Consider the following 18537-nt stretch of genomic DNA (forward strand, 5'->3'; position numbering starts at 1 on the left):
CTGACAAATTCTAATTTAAAAAGTAAGGATTTCATCCGTGCTCTGAGTGTTGACATTGCACGGCTTGTCCACCAGAGGGCACTCTACTTTTTCCTGCTAGCAACAAGAACAACAACCGGAAGCTTTTTATCAGTAGCCTACCTTTTGTGCTCTTAGCTAAATATTAGTAGGCTATATTTTTCTAACTGCATTCTAAACTTTTTTGCACTACACCTAATTCAAGTTCAAAATTCTCCACCAATTTCAGATTCAATATCGGCGTTTATGGATGTCATAACTTGGGTTTTAGTTGTGCTACCGCTATAGTACACAGATGAGAGCAGCATGAGTGTAAAAATGGGGACTGAATAGTTAAACTGTCTTTATTCGTCACAACATTTCCTGCGCTCTCTCTCTGCTGTCCTTCAGTTACATCACGCTGACATCTCACAACAATGAACAGATTTATTCTTTTCTGTCCGTTTCCTTTAATGATTCATTCAGTCTGGTGTGCCTCTCTTCGCCATTCTGTCACATCTGTCTGTTTTTTTGACATATTAATTACAGACACTCCAGCATTAAAGGAAGGTCTCCAAGTTCAAACCCTTTTCAAACTGTTCGGCCTTTCATGCTTCTCACTGGCAGCAGATGTGGAACGTTGGAAGTAATGAAAGCAATTAAGAACTGAAGAAAGCCTTTTACATACAAGACCAAAGCGAAGCAGAAAAAACACAAGTGTTATGAAACAAGACTGGTTTCTGTTACTTAACTTTTGCAGGCCACATTTTTATGTCCATAAAAAACCATTTCTGCCTTGGATACGTCGGAGTGAACACAAAATGCATTTTTCCCCAACTTACTTACTTAAATATTAATATTCAAATTGTATCCGTGCTAACTTATGCAACACTTTGCACTTTTCACATGAAAAAAAAACAAATTATTATCCATTGTTGAACTTTAAATTATTGTAACTGTATTGTACATGCATACATGGCTTAGCATCTTCCTGAAATCCAACCTTAATCAGACTATAAAACATCAAAAAGGTGATCTGTGACATGTTTGAATGACCTAAAATCCAACCCCACAAATATTGATTGAGAAAAGCTGATATTATAAGCACTTTTGAGCTATTTTTAAATATATGAAGCCATTAAACAGCTATCAAAATCTGCTTTGAAGTTTGCAGGATCACTTCTTCTTTAAACATGAAACACTTCATCACGCCGCTTGTTACTGAATATCCAAATACCCGCTGCAGACACAACACAGCAGTTCCTCACTGTGGGGTCCGACTCGCACAGATGCCCGTTGCCATGTGTTCTGTCAGCAGAGGGCTAGTGAGATGAAGCTGCTGCAAAAACATGAATGAACGTTGTAAAAATCCCCAAATCCAGACTCAAGCAGAAGCCACGTGATGCGGCTCAGCGTGTGGCCTATTTGACCTCCACCTGCTGGGGACCGAACATGGATGCGAGGATGAAGCAACCTAACGCGATCTTGAGGCAAGACGTGAGGCGAGGTCACATTAAAATGCAATTGCAAAGCTCGTACTGGACTGTGTCATGATAAACATTAGCCTGGATCTCTTAGCATCTGAATAGCTCAGCGCACACACACACACACACACACACACACACACACACACACACACACACACACTTTTGCGTTATCACTGGCCTTTACTTGAATTTCAAAGACACAATCTGTTCTCCCTTGTGATGATGATTTTGAGGCTGGCGTTGCTCTCCCCCTGCGCTCGCTCTCTACCGTGTTCACAAACACACACCGACCTCCCAAGGGCAAAGGGATGGAGGCACGTGTGGCCTGTCTGATTAACAGACATTTTCCACAGCAGATGTGTTTTCATCGAAGGATAAAACAAGGATTTGTGTATGTAGACGTATAGATACTGTTGGACCCTGTTGTGGAAGGTTTCCATGAAATAAAGCCTGCAGACGTGCGGTGAGCGATAGCTAACATTCTTTAATCAAAACACACAAAGAACAGACAACCAAGCCTGTGGAGAGCCTACATGACCGTGGGGCAGACGATCAGCAGAGTCTCCCTGAGTCTAACATGGCTCTCAGTTAAATACCTTCTTCAGGAACAAAAGGCAGTACACAGCTGTTTCACACCTTAAGGTTCACACTCCCTTGCTACCTCCCAGAGTCCTCAAAGAGACAAAAGACTCTACCTGTGGAGCTGTCTGCTTCCCCCAACTTCCTTACTGGACCCCCACCATTTGTCTTACTGTGTGAGTGTGAGACATGTTAAAGTCCAGTGGCACCAAGACATCATACAATAAAATAATGTGATTAATACATAAGTAAAAGAATTTCCTATACAATCCTTAGAGGGACAAAGTGAGGATTGCTACTTCAGTCCCAGGTTGATACCAAAGGTAGTAGAGGTGGTGCACAGACATGTTTGTCCTTGTAATAAAAAAGGTGACTTATCTAAGTAGCTAAAAGGACCGAAAGGACATCCCAGCACTGTCGTTGGCTATTTTGTAAAATAATGATGACATCTGCATCTCTGGACATTTGTACAAGGAGCCCAAACTTCAAATGAGCTTCCAAATGTGGTAAAGCAGAGCCCTCATATAAAAAGAGGCAAGTGATTCAAGGAATCTATGGAAGGATTCTTATATTTACATCTGTATTAACCATTAATCCTGTTGCACTGGCACAGGGGCACCGTAGTGTCTTCAAACGTTCTCTTGTACTTCAGCAACGTCTATACAGCAAATCTGACAGCAGATTCATAGAGAGCAACAAACAAATCATAAACTGTCTGTTTTAAAAAGATGGTCAGTCCGTTCTGGCGAACTCGATCGAGCTTTTCCAAGTCGCACCTGTGGCTCTTATGTTTTCGTCTCAGACGCCTAAACAGACCTGATTTGCAGAAGATATTCCTTCAAAGCCCATTTTATTATTGTATCTGTGTAATGCTACAGTTAAGCTTCATAATAAAAAAATTTAAGTAATCCATTTTACCAAGAAATGTGGCATTTTCATGGTCCACAAAAGCCACAAATGAGCATTCGTTTGAAGTGTGAGTATTTTTATCTGCTCTGGTACTTAAGAGTTTCCCTGTTTTTTTGGAAAAAAAAATTTTTCTAAATCATCGCTGAAGGATCATAAAGTGTGTTTGAAGAAGAACATGTACATGAGCTGATGCTGCACAGAGTTCGACATAACTTGGTGATTTTGTAATGGAGCAAATCAGTCTAACGAGATCAGCCGACAGTCTGCTCTTTGTCTTTAACCCAAACCTGTTAACACCATGAACACCATGAAAACTATATATATATTTCTGCTGCTCCTGCACTGTGTTATTTTTACTTTAAAAATTACTCTTTTGTCCATATTTGTCCACGAAATCAAAACAAAGTAACTCATGTTCTGTCAGAACTGCTACTTTTCACCTGCATCACAATTTTTTTTAATTCAGCTTTATTTATATAGCAGAAAATCACAACAACAGAGTTTGTGAGGTTGATGTCAGTGTGAGAGGAAACTTAGCAAAGCTAACAATGACGTGAAATTTGAGAAAATTGACACAACTAGTTCATTTTAATAACGACTAACTTGATTTAGCGATAGCGCCACAAATAAGTAAAAACCTGTGTCCAAACACAAGGACGGGATGGGCGCAGCTTTTTACTTATAAAAACTAGTGCGAGGTAATCGTAGCTTGGATCCATGTGCTTCACAGACTGTATGTAATACTGTAGAAGCAGCTCTAAACATTTAGAGTGACAGCCTGCAGGAAAAACCCAAAGTTCTACACCACGCTCACAGCTGGGAGCTGCCCCCTGGGGGAGCTGCAGACTTGTTCTGATAACACTTTAAATTAGCATTCCCAGCAGCAATCATTGCAGTCATGTCAATAAATAAATAGTGTATACCATAAACTTTATATTTAAATATTTTCCTTCCTAAATTTGAGCTGTAAAACAGATACAGATACATGAGCAATATGGTGAGCTGATAAAACATGTTTTCCCATCACTATGTTGTAACTGCGCCTCCCTGACAGCAGTTTTTAAATACACACAGAGGCTTGTTAAAATTCAGTTGCATCCGTCTTTTGCCTAGAATACAACAGAAGAAGGACGGGCAGAGCGTTTATCGTGACAGAGAGGATGTTAGGATTGGGTGAGATGGAGGCAGATGAGCCCAAAGGTGCAGAAACATGAAGACTACAGACACAGCAAACACCGGCCACTAAGAAAAAACACATATTCCACTCCCCAACCAGTTGCCAAGTGGTTGCTGCAAAGAGCGTGCTGCACCGCTGCAACCAATGCATTTGAAAAGGCGGAACTTTTATTTTCAAAAGCAAACTTCTCCGTTTCTGCTTTCACACTTTTAAGAGATTTCAACCTGCTTGACATGTTGTCATTTTCCATACTGACTGCTGCCAACTGCAGCAATCTGCAGGCAGCCTTGTACACCTCTTTAGTACCAAATTAATGGCAGCAACCTCCAGCCACGCACCAACCAGTCACAGCCATTTTTCCCTACAGACCAGCGGCTGCGTGTGAGGCCTTTGATTACAGACAGCAAGGTGAGACGCACTGCTTTGAACATTAAGATTTAATTGTGATGTTTTTGTCACCCTGCTGTTTTCAAAGAAAGAGAATCTGCTAGATGGGGTCGACCTCAGGTAATTAGAGTAATAAATCCTTTATGCTGTCTGATTTCAAGGGCAGTTCTTTTGATTGCTGGAATGGTTCAAGGCTTTTGGTAATAAATGTGCAGAGAAAGGAAGAAAACAAATCATACTGTGCAAAATAATGTTATGTAGTTACACTACTAGGACTATAGTATTATGTAGCATGATGCTACGTGCTAACAGCTTTATTTGAACTTTAGGATGTGGTCTGATGAGAGTCCTGATCAGAACGACAGTGTAACGGTTTCCGAGCTGCGTGATTACATAAAGCATCTGTGCACGACGGGAATAAACACAAATTCCCACCTGACAAAAAAGTTCCTGCTAAGCTTTGAAAACAAGTTGTGACCAAAGATTTTCAGGTCAATGAATAAATGAGAATAAAAGCTAAAAAAGCAGGCGACAGTGATCTTTTGATCTTGTCTATTAAATACAGACAGTTTCACGCATGGTTTTGGCTGACGGTGAAAAGCTCAGTGACGCTGATCATTTTGAACCGGGATGGACTTTTTCTGACAGATTACGGGCGTTTTCTTGCCGGGGCCCTTTGCGGTGGCACCCCACTGTGCGCTCGCAGTGGAAATAAATGAGGGTCCTGGATTTTCTGACACAGCTCTATTGTGGTTCTAAATGCAGCCAAGAAAAACACCCAGAATAAAACCCAGCTGAGAAAAGTTATAAACCAAAAGCCGTGCTAAAGCGTAGACAGATGAAAAATAGCAAAACTTGCAACAAAAGCAACCAGTTTTTTTATTACAGCATTAAAACGGTGACATTTTGGTCAGAGCTGCCTTCCTCACATGCTAGTTTGCAACCTTCGTGTCACTTTTTCTGCCGTTTTGTAGTTGGAGCTGTTTTCTGACTCGGATAATTTTGCATGTTTCTGCAGCTCTTTGCATCTACCCTGCATCTCTTCAGAGTCACGTTACATTGTGTTATGGAAGTTTGGGATCTGTCTGTAGCTGTCATGCATCTCTTTTTAAATACTCTCCATCTCTCTATCATGATTTCTGCCTTCTCTATGAGCATTTTGTATGTTCGAGGCTTTTTTACATCTCTTTATGGCATTTTTGCATCTCTTTATATTTATTGTCCATATCTTTGTAACTGTTTCTACTTTCTGTATTGATGCTTTGCATCTCTATTTTGAGCTTATTTGTAGCTGTGGGCGTTTTATTTTTCTGTGCATTCGTTTTGTGTCTCTTTGCATATCTTTATGGTTATTTTGCATCTCATTATGGACATCTTATTTCTCTCTGTAGCTATTATGCACAGTCTCTTTATTGACGTTTTGTATTTTTGCATAACTTTATGTTTATGGTTGTTTTGTTTCTCCTTTCTCCAGTGATTTTGCATCTCTTTATGGACACTTTGGACCTCTTTGTGGTTTTTTGTGGTGGACTAATGGACCTATGTTCCCCTTAGCCTTGTGCACAGCAGGCCCTTCAGTAATCCTTCCATTCTTTATTGTAATGGTGAATGTACTGGTGTGAGTCATAAGCTTAACTTGGTGAACTCTACAGAAACCCAATAGATCTGCTGAAAATCAAAGGTTGTTCAGCCGTGACCATGCTTCTGCTTCCTGTCTGTTTAATATTTACATATTTTTGCTCATTTCTCCAGTTTTACACTCCGATCCTCCAACCTGGTTATGAGAGCACATTGGAGTCACCGGACAATGTAGGCCAGGTGCAAACAACATGTATACTGACATCCAACTTGTTATTCTCTTTCCATGAGCCGGTCAGAGCGCTGATAATGAGAGCCTGGGGACCAGGCTGAGGCTGCTTTGTGTAATGGAGAGAAGACAGTGTTTATAAGGTTCCTCAATTACTTATTAAATATTTGAATACACAAAGTTATACTACATCCAAAGATGGATATGTGGCTAAGCGTTGTTTCTGGTGGGTAAGGTTGGCTCCCTAAACCCCCAGACGTTTGCACTTGTATTTAAAAAAGATGACTCAGTTTGTGCAGTTCATACTACTAATCAACTGAAATCACATTTGTTATGTATGGTCATAAATCACGTATAACCAATGTGATTTGGTCATAAACTCAAATGAGTTTGACATGGCAGGTCTACACAGCTTATAATGTTACATGACCAGCTGTAAAATAATAATGATGATAACAATAAATTGTGTTTTAACACCACTGAAAGCGGTGAGATTGGCATTTCTAAGTGCAAATGACCCTCTAAGATTTCAGAAGGATCAGATTTATGTGCCAGCTGATTCTCTTTTCGTCTCTGAAGTGCTGCTGTTCCTTCTAAGCGCCACAGGAAACAGCCAAACTGATATTCACTGTGAGTGTGAGGAGGCGCCCGACATCAGACCTACATATACCTGTGAGTGTGCAGCTGTGTTCAGGCGCACACAGACATATTGTGCAGGGTGGTAAGCCGATGATGAGCATGAACAGCCCTCTCAGCCCTTCCTCCCCCCCATCCATCCTCCCTCCCTCTCTCCCCTATAATCGCTGGGCTAATTCACCCAGCCAGATTTGGCAACAGGCTTATTAGAGTCATTTCACACAACAAGCAATGACCTACGCAGACGGCGCAGCGGTGACTATGTTCTCCCCAAAACATCCGCACACAGAAATGAGCTTTAAACACATTTCATCACCAATGATGAAACATCGACATCTCCAGTTTCTTGCTGAAAAAATTCATCCCAGTGCCCCAGATTTTTTTTCCCTACAGCCAGCGGAGAGAACGTGAAGCACAACATGTTTTCCATACAGGGCAGTCTTATTTTTCTCAGACAAAAGCCTCCTTTCTGCTTGTTTCTGAGTGCGTCCTCGGGCTTAACTTCCCCGTGATTGCGGTGAAATTTATGGGCACCGCATTGGTGTCGTTCAGCAGCCTACCTGCAGGTAAACAAGGTAGGTGTCTGGCAGTAGGAGCAGGTGTCCGTGGGAATGTGTTCGTGCTTTTTTGTGTGATGATTAATCCGTCAGCCGTCCCCCGAATATCTGCTGGTTAACAGTGTGTGTGTGTGTGTGTGTGTGTGTGTGTGTGTGTGTGTGTGTGTGTGTGTGTGTGTGTGTGTGTGTGTGTAGCCTGCAGACCTTACCGCTGTGCGCGCTGAACCAGCGGGGTGCGATGTGCAGGGGCAAGGTGTCAGCCAGCGACCCCCGGGACCCCAGATACAGCACCCCGTCCGTGTGGTGCCCTCCGCCCCCAGTGTCCTGGTAGCCGGTCCCGTGAGGGGCCGCGGTAGTGCCCCCTGACCCCCCTCCGGCTCGATCCGAGTCCGTTCCTCTTGGGGTGTAGAAGCCGAAGGGCACGGCGGGACTGTGTTCGATGCCCATCCCAGCCACGGAGCTCACCGAGCGGCTCCGCAGGCCCATGGTGCCGCTCGGCCGGTAGTGACCAAAGTGGGCCGAGGGTGGCACCGCGCTGTCATCCGTAGAGACACCGGGAAAAGCACCCCGGGGCCGCCCCGCCGTGCTCTGCTTTCCCCCCATCCAAAGCGGGGAGAGGAGTGGGTGGGGGTTCTGGGTGGGTACAGGAGGGGGCTCGGCTCGATCCGCAGAGGGCAGGCTGTGCCCCCCTCCCCTCGCTCCTGTCTGTCTGTCGGCCTGCCTGCCTGCCTATCCGTCCGTGTGTGTCGGCAGGCTCGTCAGCTCTGACTCTCCGCAGACGCAACAGCCCGTTTCCCTGCTGAGCGGAACATGAGCCAGCCCTGACGTCTGGATTCACCTCACCCGCACACACCACCGGGAGGAACGAGCGGAGAGCGTTTGACTGACGCCGAAATCCGCGCTCCGCGAACAGATGCGCGCGCTGCGCTGCTGCCCTGCTGTCCCGGCTGGTTAACGCGGCTGTCTCATCGCAGGCGGCCGGCCCGGATCACAGCAGCGCCGCAGTGTTCCCTCCGCTGCTCTGCCCTCATCTGATCTCAGACATCGTGACAACTGTTGCTGTCTGTCTGACCGCCAGCAAAACGACGGTCTGTCTCTGACACACACACGCGCGCACACACACAAATAAATGACGTCGTCCGTCCGGTCTGGTGGGCTCGCTTTTTTTCCCACCCCCCGGAGATCGGGGTCACAGTGAAGCCGCTCCCCTGCGCTCAGATCGGCGCTCCGCTCCTCTCCGCTCCGCCTCAGCCGCTGCTGCTGCTGCTGGCCAGACAATGGACGCGCTTAGTGCGCAGGCTCGGATCATAAATACAGACAGTATGGGAGACAGATGCACGCCGTTTCTAATTCCCCGACATGGGATTGGCCTGTTTTTCTTTCTTTTTTTTCACATGTTGGATTATGGGGCATTTTAGGACAGGACAGGTGTGACGGCGGTGGAGGGGGAACGCACCAGGTAGCCGAAAGAAAAAGCAAACAAACAAAGGAAACAAAAGAACTGACATAAAAATACACAAAGACAGAATAATTTTAAACTGCTCTGATCGCTCGTTAGTTATCGTCCAGTATCTGTCCTGTCACAGATATATCGGCTCTAGCTATGAAGTTTCTACATTATCAGACAGTCACTTTATGCTTATCGTGGTATCGTGCTGGATTTTGGACGAATTGAGGAATAACTATCTATATGAGAAATTAAAAAATGTCACGAAACAGTCTGAAAATGATTTGAAAATCCAGTCAAGTCTTTAAGTTCTGATGATTTTCATGGTGGGCTGACCTCCAGAATAAAGTCCGTACAGCAGCATTAATATGTTTAATTCCACTGACATCCTTTCAGTTCACCTTTGCAAGGTAAAAGATGCAGCAGGATGTGGACCGAACCACTTTGAGGTTTATGAAGGGGAGTCCTTGTTTGTTAAAACTTTGAACTCTATTGTTTTTACAACTCCAGAGCTGTATATCATATTTTTGTGTTCACCATTATAAAACTATGGTTTACAATGATGCACTGAGGAGGAAAGCACTGTATATAAACAGTCACAGGTCTTAAAGAGTCTGGATTAAAACATTCTGGGAATATATCTGAATGGTTGGTGAATCCCCTCTCAGATTAAATTCTTAATTAAAACATTAATTAACCCCTTTTCTTCTGCATCGTCGATGCTCCTCTGCTGCTGCCCCACAAGGTCAGGCCTTAAGTCTTTAGTCCTGCAGACTGATGTCATTACCAGGCTATTCACAGATTTTGCCACCATCCTGTATGCTAAGTTATTGGGATCACTGGTGACCATGTTTGGTTTGGGATTAGGCCTGCTCCGTTTAATCCTGCATGTGTGTGTCTGTGTGTGTAATTAGGCTGGTTATATTCTCCTTGGCTCTTTGTTCTTCCACAGTAAAACAAAGTCAGACTCGTGCAGCCTTCTTGGGTTTACTACCCAATAAGGTAAACTATTGTTGAGTACTTACAGTACAGTAGGTGTTAATCTATCCCGCTATAATGACAGCAAGCCTATAAATGGATCCCTCTCTGCTCCACAGGCATGTAAACACACACAAAGCCAGACACACACAATCAGCTCCAGCTGATTTAAAGCACCGCTGCAAAATAGTGGAATAAGGGATAAAAACAAAAATACAGCTTAAAGTAAAAAATCCCTGAAATGAGGGGCAAAGGTCAAAATACAGGCCACATTATTAAATCAGGCTAATGAATACATTGTTAAAGAAACAGTGGTAATGTACAGCTCCATGGTTAGCTACTATTAATAAATAATTATCTAAAGGCACCAAGTTATGATGACATATTGTGACTATTCTAGATAAAGGAATAATATAGACTACAATAGCCCTTTATTGTCATTGTACATGTACAACACAAACTGTGAGGGCTCCTCATGAACTCACAATAATTTAAAAAAACTGGGTAGAAGGAGTTGGGGGTAATATTTTGAGAAAAATGTTTTTTAGGGCTTAAAGTCATACATTTATAATAAAACACTGAGAAATCTTAGAGGAAGATTAAAAACCTGAATATTCTATAAGATTACAAAGGCTGCTGTCCAGACCCTGCAAATTCAAGGAATATGGGAACCAGAACAACATACAGAAATAATAAATATAAATGTAAAATTTATTTTCTTCCAAAGAAAATAAAGATTTTTATTTATTTATTTTATTAATTTCAGAATAGCCCCACGTCTCATCCCATTACAGCTGCTGTGATAGGCTCTAATGCAGTACTAAGAAGTAATAAATAAGCAAATATGGATTCAATTAGTCAGTTAGACATGAAATATTTAATTCACTTGTAGTTTTGATTTTCAGTATTAATGCTCATAAAGGTAATGGATGAACGCTTAAAACAGTTATGATGACAGCATTCAAAATGTAAAAACAGTTAAGTAAATGTAAAGTATATAATAACAAAGCAAAAAAATGAGCCATGTTAGATAAATATAAAACACTGAAACATGAGCAGTGTGTTGGTGATTATACTAATATGACAGGTCTGGATAAAAGGCCCAAAATGAGTAGAAATCACTGGTGTAGAGGTTTAACATGAGATCTTAGTAACACTGATAACAGACAACATCACACACAGAATGTAAAATGAATAAAAGAAACAAGGTTTGCTACACAGTCTCCACACAGGAAAAATTAGAAGAGGAAAAACTGCTTTTTGACACAGAGGATAAGAAATCAACATGTTAGTAAAACTAAAATGCTTCCCTTGCTTCTCATGCTCTCTCTCTCTCTCTCTCTCTCTCACACACACACACACACACACACACACACACACTGCACCAGTATAATAAAAAAAATCAAGCTCACAAAAACACAGTGTAAGCAGGTTCTCAGCCAGTTTTCTTTTTAATAGTTCCAGCGAATCCATAACCAAGAAAATTTTAGTGCCACCTTTTAACAAGTTGCCCATATACATTTAATACATTTATAAAGGAAACGTGACTTCTAACTTTATTTAATGTTAACAAATTTGACATGTTTGGTCCGCAGCTGTGAAGAATCTGAGTCAAAAATCTGTTTATTAAAGTATAACTAAACATTAACTCTCAATGAGTGGATTACCAAAAATACCCTAATGAAGTAAAGGATTCATTAACACCCTTAATAACATTCTCAACATATCATCATTAGTTAGTTTAGTCATAAAAGGCCACTTAACAGAGGTGGTGAAAACTGGATTACCAGCCCATTTCTGCTATATTTGTATATTTTTTTCAGGTAAAATGGGGAGAAAATAGCGTTTTTCTTTTGCATGTGTGGATTTTTTTCAAACCCACATGAAATATAACTTTAGAATGTATATTGCACTTATTTATTTTCTTCTTTTGTCTTTTTAAATGAATGCATGGTCTCTTTGTGATCATTTTGTGGTTGTTATTAATTATAAGTTTCAATGCATCTTTTTTAAAGGCCTCCTGAACCATCGTCAAGGATTTCACGGAAAACAAATATGACTTATTAGAAAGGCTGCAGGAAATAGTCACTGAACTGTAGACTGCTTAAACAGCTATGCAAATCAATAAGAATAAAATAAACAGAACTCAGAGTGAGCTATAACAAAGTCACGCAGTGTTTTTATTTAAAAGGAGATTTGATTGTAGCTCAGTGGCTGTGCGAGTGTGTTAGTGCTCTTCACGTCTTTCTTAATGTTCAGTTAGTGGCTGCAAGCTGGGAAAACAATAGTTACAAAGCTGCCGAGGCAGAAATGAGCATTATATTTTGATCTTCTGGCTGACACGCTGCAGGTTTGTCTCTCAAGGATGCACCACTGACACCGTGTGGTGGTGTAGAGCGTTGCTTCATCACAGACAGAAGGAAGAAATCCAGGTACAAAGACGCCTGAAGGTTCATTTGGCTCTGATAATTTTCTTGTTTAATGGTTTGTGACATAAAACGCAGTGAATCCAAATGATGGCAACTTAAATTACTTGAAGTTTGCTCGCTTCCTTGAAAGCTGCCTCCATTCCGGTTAGCGGACAGTGAAATGAATTTAACATGCTGAAAAGCTAACATGTTTGCTTTTCTCACTTTTATGTAGCTTCTTAACAATAGCCAACTTTGTAGCGCTCAAATGCAGCGCTCCAAATTATTAGAAGTTACTGTACTTTTGTCATTAATGACCTCCTGACAACCTATATCAGGGAGGTCAAAGATAAGGCCTGGGGCCTAGAATCAGGTCGTCAAAGATGGCTCTGTCCCACTGTATAGCTTTGAAAAATGTGAAAGAGGGCAAAGATTTTGGACTTTTAAATATATCTTAACAGGTTTTTCAGCTTTTCCTGCTGATGCAGACCTCACCCATGGACATTCATCCTACATTACATTCTGTGAATTAACAAAAACTTTCAGTTTCTTTATGTAGGTCATCATGGTCAAGGATTTCACTGAAACCATTGCATACTGTGATTTATTTAAAGCAGGGGTGCTCACACTTTTTCCGCATGTGAGCTACTTATAAAATGACCAAGTCAAAATGATCTACCCACTACAAAAATCCAAAACATATACTTATTTATAAATATATTGAGGATTCTTTATATCTACAATGTATATACATGCATAACTGCAATATCCAATATTTCACAACACAATTAACTATGTAAATTTTTTGTCATTACCTGAGTTTACTCTGATGACTTGCACTGAATTGAATCAGCCAGGGATGCATAGTCCGGACAGTAGCTGCTGACGGCCAGGTTTAAGAGAAAAAACCGAGAGCTAAAAATTGGAGTTAACTCGCTGACTAGCTTGTCAGTTTTACTACACTTCGCGCCGCTGTTTGCGCATGCGCAGCGACCTAAGCGTCAGAAAAAATCTGCTGTCATCTGACTGGCTTCCCTGTATCAATCAAGTGACGGGATGGATGATAGGCTGGCATCTATTTTTTTAATGCCATGCGATCTACCAATACTACCTTTGCGATCGACTGGTCGATCGCGATCGACGTATTGAGCACCCCTGATTTAAAGTATACAACATATAGTCGCTGAATTCTAGATACTCTTTAAACAGCTATGCAAATCAATAGAATAATGGAGTCCTGTGTCAAAATGCTCATCTGCAGTTAGGTAAAGTGTTTACAAAAGCAAAAGCATAATAAACTGTAGTGTCTACTTTCAATGAAATGTATTCAGCAGGCAATAAACAGGTTGAACAGCACTTGGAGTGAGTCCACATATTAGACATTAATTTTAATGACACAAAAAGAAAGGATCTGTGGAAGATAATCTTTACATAATGCTGGTCTGCAACAACAGACCAGGTCTTCCTTAAAAACTCAAATTTGGAGTTAGCAAAAAAGATTCTATTAACACTCATCATTTTCCAAGAGTCAGGTTTTCTGGTGCATGTAGGAACATTCGTGAGAAATCCCACAAAACACGTATAGCTTTCTTGATTTAACTGAATTTGCAAATCACTGCTTCAATGATTTCATATGTTTGCTTGTGCTCCTTTAACAGAGGTGCGTCCACAAACTTCACTCAGATGGACACGCTGCTCATGGCTCTTCTCGCTGCAGGATTTTCCCAGGATTCATCAGGTTGTTTGGGTCGAGGGCGTCCTTGAGACTCTGCATGACCTGGATGCCCACAGGCCCCATCTCCTCGCACAGCAGCGCCCTTTTTCCTAAACCCACTCCATGCTCCCCTGTACACGTACCATCCATGGCCAAGGCTCGCCTGCAAGAAGCAAATACATTTTTAGGAGCAAAAAGTTTGAAAGTTTTCTGAAACCTTTACAAATGTTTCAAAATGTTTCACTTTCTATCCACAAACATTCATACGAAAGTAATCGCTGTGAGCCAGAAGCTCAGGCTTCAGGCTGTGTTTTCTTGGCTCTATATGACGCAATACAGAGTGTATATTTTTAATATGGCCAATTCATGGTCCACAGCACAGAAGCCCCACCCACCTGCTGTTGGAAAAGGGGCAGCCAATCAGAAGAAAGATGGCTTAAAAGGAGAAGGACGGGAGTTAGAGTTGTTTCGTGCATTGGAGTCTCCGCTGCCTTCGCTCAGGTCTAATTCAGGTGAGCTGTGGCTTTCTTCCATCTAATCCTCTATGCCATTACCCTCTGTGGTCTGAGCCTGACCCTGGCATAGCTGGTGGTGTTTAAAGTCTTTGAAAACAGATTTTGAGAAGATTGTATTGGTACATAGCTAAACCCCTCCATCTATAGAAAGACAGCCCACAAGTCTTTGCAAGTCCCAAGACTTAAACGTTTGGCCCTCTGGAATCAATATTAACCGAGAGAGATGGGCGAGAGTGCGATTCCAACGGGGAGGAATTTGTTTGAAGATAAGCAAGCGGAGTAAGGAGGATTACGGCGAGTGTGGGGAGGATTAGAGTGAAGAGAAACGTGTTGAAGAGAGACTGACAATGAAGGTAATAACAAGGAAAGTTGCTAAAATGGAGCAGTGAGGCCAGGCTGCCTGACAGGTACATGAGGCATACGCGCTCAACCAATAAGACTTAAAAAAAAGGAGATTACTGTTAGTAAGAACATCTGGTATTCAGTAACAATGTGTGTCTGCTTGATGGGAAGGAAGTATAAATAAAACATTACAGCAGCTGTCAGGTGGTTCGAGGCTCCTGTCTATGTCTTTTGCTAGTACAATAAATGTTTTTTAATGGTAATTTTAGTGTTACCATGTAGCTGATTACTACTGTATGCGATAATAACCTTTTCAGAGGAGTGTTCGTTCAGATACACGTTAAAAACAGTCAAGATTACTCTGTAATCATTTTATCACTTTGATCATGTTAACGACATCTGCGAGCTCAGTCACGGGGTGGGCGGAGCTTTAAAGTCTCTCCTCGAGCTGCACAGAATGCAGGGCTGGTTTCTACTTGAAGCTGGTCCATGTGGGCATGAACTGTATGTGCTGTGTGGGAGAGTCCACATAGGAAGCAATGCACAACGATACCAGAGGCCATATTAGATAGCCAACAACATTCAAAAACAAAATACTGGCAATGAGAACTGCACACATTACAAGATAAACTTTTATTAACTTCAAGGCAAGTGCCTGACGCAACTACCAGTGGGGGCGTGGGACAACTTTGACTAAAACATGAGAGGGTAGACAACATATGTCAGGCTAGTGACCAACTGTCAGCTTCAAAGCAGCGTGTCCAGTGCGAGTCGCCTCAAATGGATGCAGCTTAACTTCCTGGACAACTGTATTACCCATCAGATATGTCCATACAGGGACTCCAGTTAGAGTGAGGTCTGCTTACTGTAGGTTTGTCATAATAAAAATGACAAACTAGAATAAAATGTCTGCTGATTAAACACTGTACATTTATTTGTATGAATGAGTCACAGATATGAACTGTGTCCTCACATCCTGTTGTTGTCAACCCTGAAGCAGTGAACGGCTCGATGGATGGCGACAATCTTCCAGAAAAAGAAGTGAAATCCTGATTGGTAGAAGATTTGTGAGTGAGTGCGAGGTGACACCATACCTAGCCAGTCTCTCAGTGAACAGGTGGACTCTGTGCATCTCCTCGGGGTCGTTTGGATCCACCACCATCAGACAGTGGAAATTCCCATCGCCCACGTGGCCTGCTATGGGACCTGAGGGCAGAAGCCATCCACATTCAATACAGTGCCAAAAAACATCAGCTTTTTACATCACTTTCTTCTTCTGTGCTCTTGTGATGATACACCAGAATGACCCCTACATCCTGGAGCTTAACAAGAGTTCCTGTATTTAAAAGTTGTAGTATTAGGAGTTAAGTCTCATTCATTGATCCCTTAGACCTCAAAGTGCTTCCTTCAGTTAAAATATGCACCTCAAACTACACGTTTTAATCAACCTTCCTGCAGCTTCTCTACTCCACCACACGGGTCAGCTGACCAGCTACCAGAAAGCTCACTCAAACTGGTTCACTGAAATCCCAAAAAGAAAGAAATTATTTTCTTTTCATAAATTTCTATTATTTTTTTTCTAACATTAAAGATGAATGCTTTGAGGAATAAGAGAGATTCAAGTGCCTTGAATGAACAACATGGTGTAAAATTCAGCTGTGGGTGCGCTTTCAGCGTGAAGTCAAGTGGATGTGTGCTCACCTGTAAGTCTGTTCTCAATCAGGTCCTCCTTTGTCTCCACAATAATTTGAGGCAGTCGAGACAGAGGAACACACACATCTGTAGAGTAGGCCTACACACACACACACACACACACACACACACACACACACACACACACACACAGGGAAGATAAGGTCACGATATTGGAAAGGCATCAAGCAGGTGTCTTGTGCAATCTTCAGGATTTAAAACGTTAATAAAGTGAGACATAAAAGTGCCTCCGAGCAGTGACTGTGTTTGTGTAGCACAGCGCTGTCACACAAAGCCTCACTATTAAAAGGCAACATATCCAACAACCTCAACTCGAATGGTACTGAGTTTTCACACAGCAGTGATAAGTTATAATAATATCACACTGCAGGCTGTGTGTAATCCCTTTGGAGCAATATTACATCTGCCCAACACGAGAGCCCTCTCACGCTGTAATACACCTTCTTCTTTTTACCTTCCTTAGTGTCAGTGCCGAGGAAAGGTGTTTTAGTGTACAGTTAGCTCCATAAATGTTTGGACGCTTACACTCTTTTCTGTCACAGTGGGTTTTAAATCAAACTGTCAAAATATGATTAAACCTCTTTATTCCACAAACGAGGTGAAACAGCACAGGAGGAGAGAAACAAGGCACAGCACAGACTGTCACACATTTTTTTTCCCTTTTCCATAGTTTATTAGGGGCGGGACCCTCTAACCTCAAGATACCAAGCAAACAAAACACAAACAAGAACTGCAGTAGCCAATAAGATACGACTACGCACTGTTTAGTTCACTGCTCAAAAATGAAAGGAACACTTTGAGGCCTCAATGGAAAAAAATCGTGCTGGATGTCTATAATGATATGGACTGGGTAATGTGTTAGGAAAGAAAGGATGCCACATTGTTTGATGGAAATGAAAATAATCGACCTACAGAGAAAATCATGCTCGAAGTCCGGTCTCTGAAGCAGGTGACTTTGTTTACCTTGCAGCCCGGTCTGAGAGCCAGAGCAGCGTACCAGGCATCATGACGAGCTTTCCACAACCGATTCCGTGTTTCCGTATCTCGAGCCCACTGAAAGTCTGACCCTCCGTTACTCTGAGTGATGTCCTCTGTAGAAACACACACACTGACCTTCAATGGGAGTTTGCTTGCTTTCAATAAATCACATTACATCCAAACTTTAACCAAAGAGAGAAAATCTGCTCCCACTTCCACAACACTACTGTTATGTGACTGTTAAGCAGTTTTCAGAAGCACTGTCCTGAGATCCAGTGGATGGACCAACCAGTTTACAAATAATAATAAGCTTTGTTGGACACATCCCCTCACAGACAAATATTTGTGACTACTGTTAACATCTACGACAGTCTACAACAAAACCGAGGACCCTGAAATGTTTACAAATGGTTCACTGACTTCATGACTCTTTACTTTTCATATCCTGGCCATATCTGGGAAACTAACACTAAAGCTCAATATCTTTCAGAAACTGCTTTATCTAATGGGAGAACATCTGGTCTGATATCAGCAAACACACACACCGGCTGTTTTGACCTGTTCCTCGAGGCTTTGTTCTGAGCCGTGGAACTCCAGGAACAGAGTTGGGTTCATGGGGTAGGACAGAGAGCTGAACCTGTTGCACGCATCAATCATCACATCATCCAGAAACTCTGGATCACACACACACACACACACACAGGACAAACACACGATTAAAGGAAATGTAGGTAAGATGATCTAAAGTCATTCACTTGCATCATTGCTGCGTAGGTTCCAGCTGTCAATAATTGGTATTGATCTCATTTTCATCTCTAGTTTGAGGATAAATTCTTCCCTCCTGGATTCTATACGGTTTTTAAGTGATGCTGTATGAACCCTGCCTCCAGGTCCTAAACTACTCTG

At 42.0% G+C, this 18537-nt stretch overlaps 2 protein-coding genes across 3 annotated transcripts in view; both read right to left on the bottom strand.

The window, feature by feature from the left end:
• The window catches only part of znrf1 (zinc and ring finger 1), a 68260-nt gene extending 59418 nt beyond the window's left edge, over nt 1-8842 (bottom strand). Inside the window, exon 1 of the mRNA XM_085464826.1 lies at nt 7746-8842. Coding sequence (XP_085320952.1) covers nt 7746-8139 — 394 coding nt within the window. The 5' untranslated portion in view covers nt 8140-8842. The remainder of the gene's footprint in view (nt 1-7745) is intronic.
• A 4884-nt stretch (nt 8843-13726) lies between these two features.
• The window catches only part of ldhd (lactate dehydrogenase D), a 49969-nt gene continuing 45158 nt past the window's right edge, over nt 13727-18537 (bottom strand). For both annotated transcript variants that reach the window (XM_085464830.1, XM_085464831.1), the window contains 5 exons: nt 18177-18305; nt 17617-17744; nt 16642-16732; nt 16035-16146; nt 13727-14246 (listed from right to left, as the gene is read on the bottom strand). In XM_085464830.1, the coding sequence (XP_085320956.1) occupies nt 14066-14246; nt 16035-16146; nt 16642-16732; nt 17617-17744; nt 18177-18305 (641 nt within the window). In that variant the 3' untranslated portion in view covers nt 13727-14065. The remainder of the gene's footprint in view (nt 14247-16034; nt 16147-16641; nt 16733-17616; nt 17745-18176; nt 18306-18537) is intronic.

This window comes from Copadichromis virginalis, linkage group LG7 (genome assembly GCF_057382275.1).
Source record: "Copadichromis virginalis isolate Kocher_CV1m ecotype Utaka linkage group LG7, C_Virginalis_male_GT1.1, whole genome shotgun sequence".
NCBI classification, from domain to species: Eukaryota; Metazoa; Chordata; class Actinopteri; order Cichliformes; family Cichlidae; genus Copadichromis; species Copadichromis virginalis.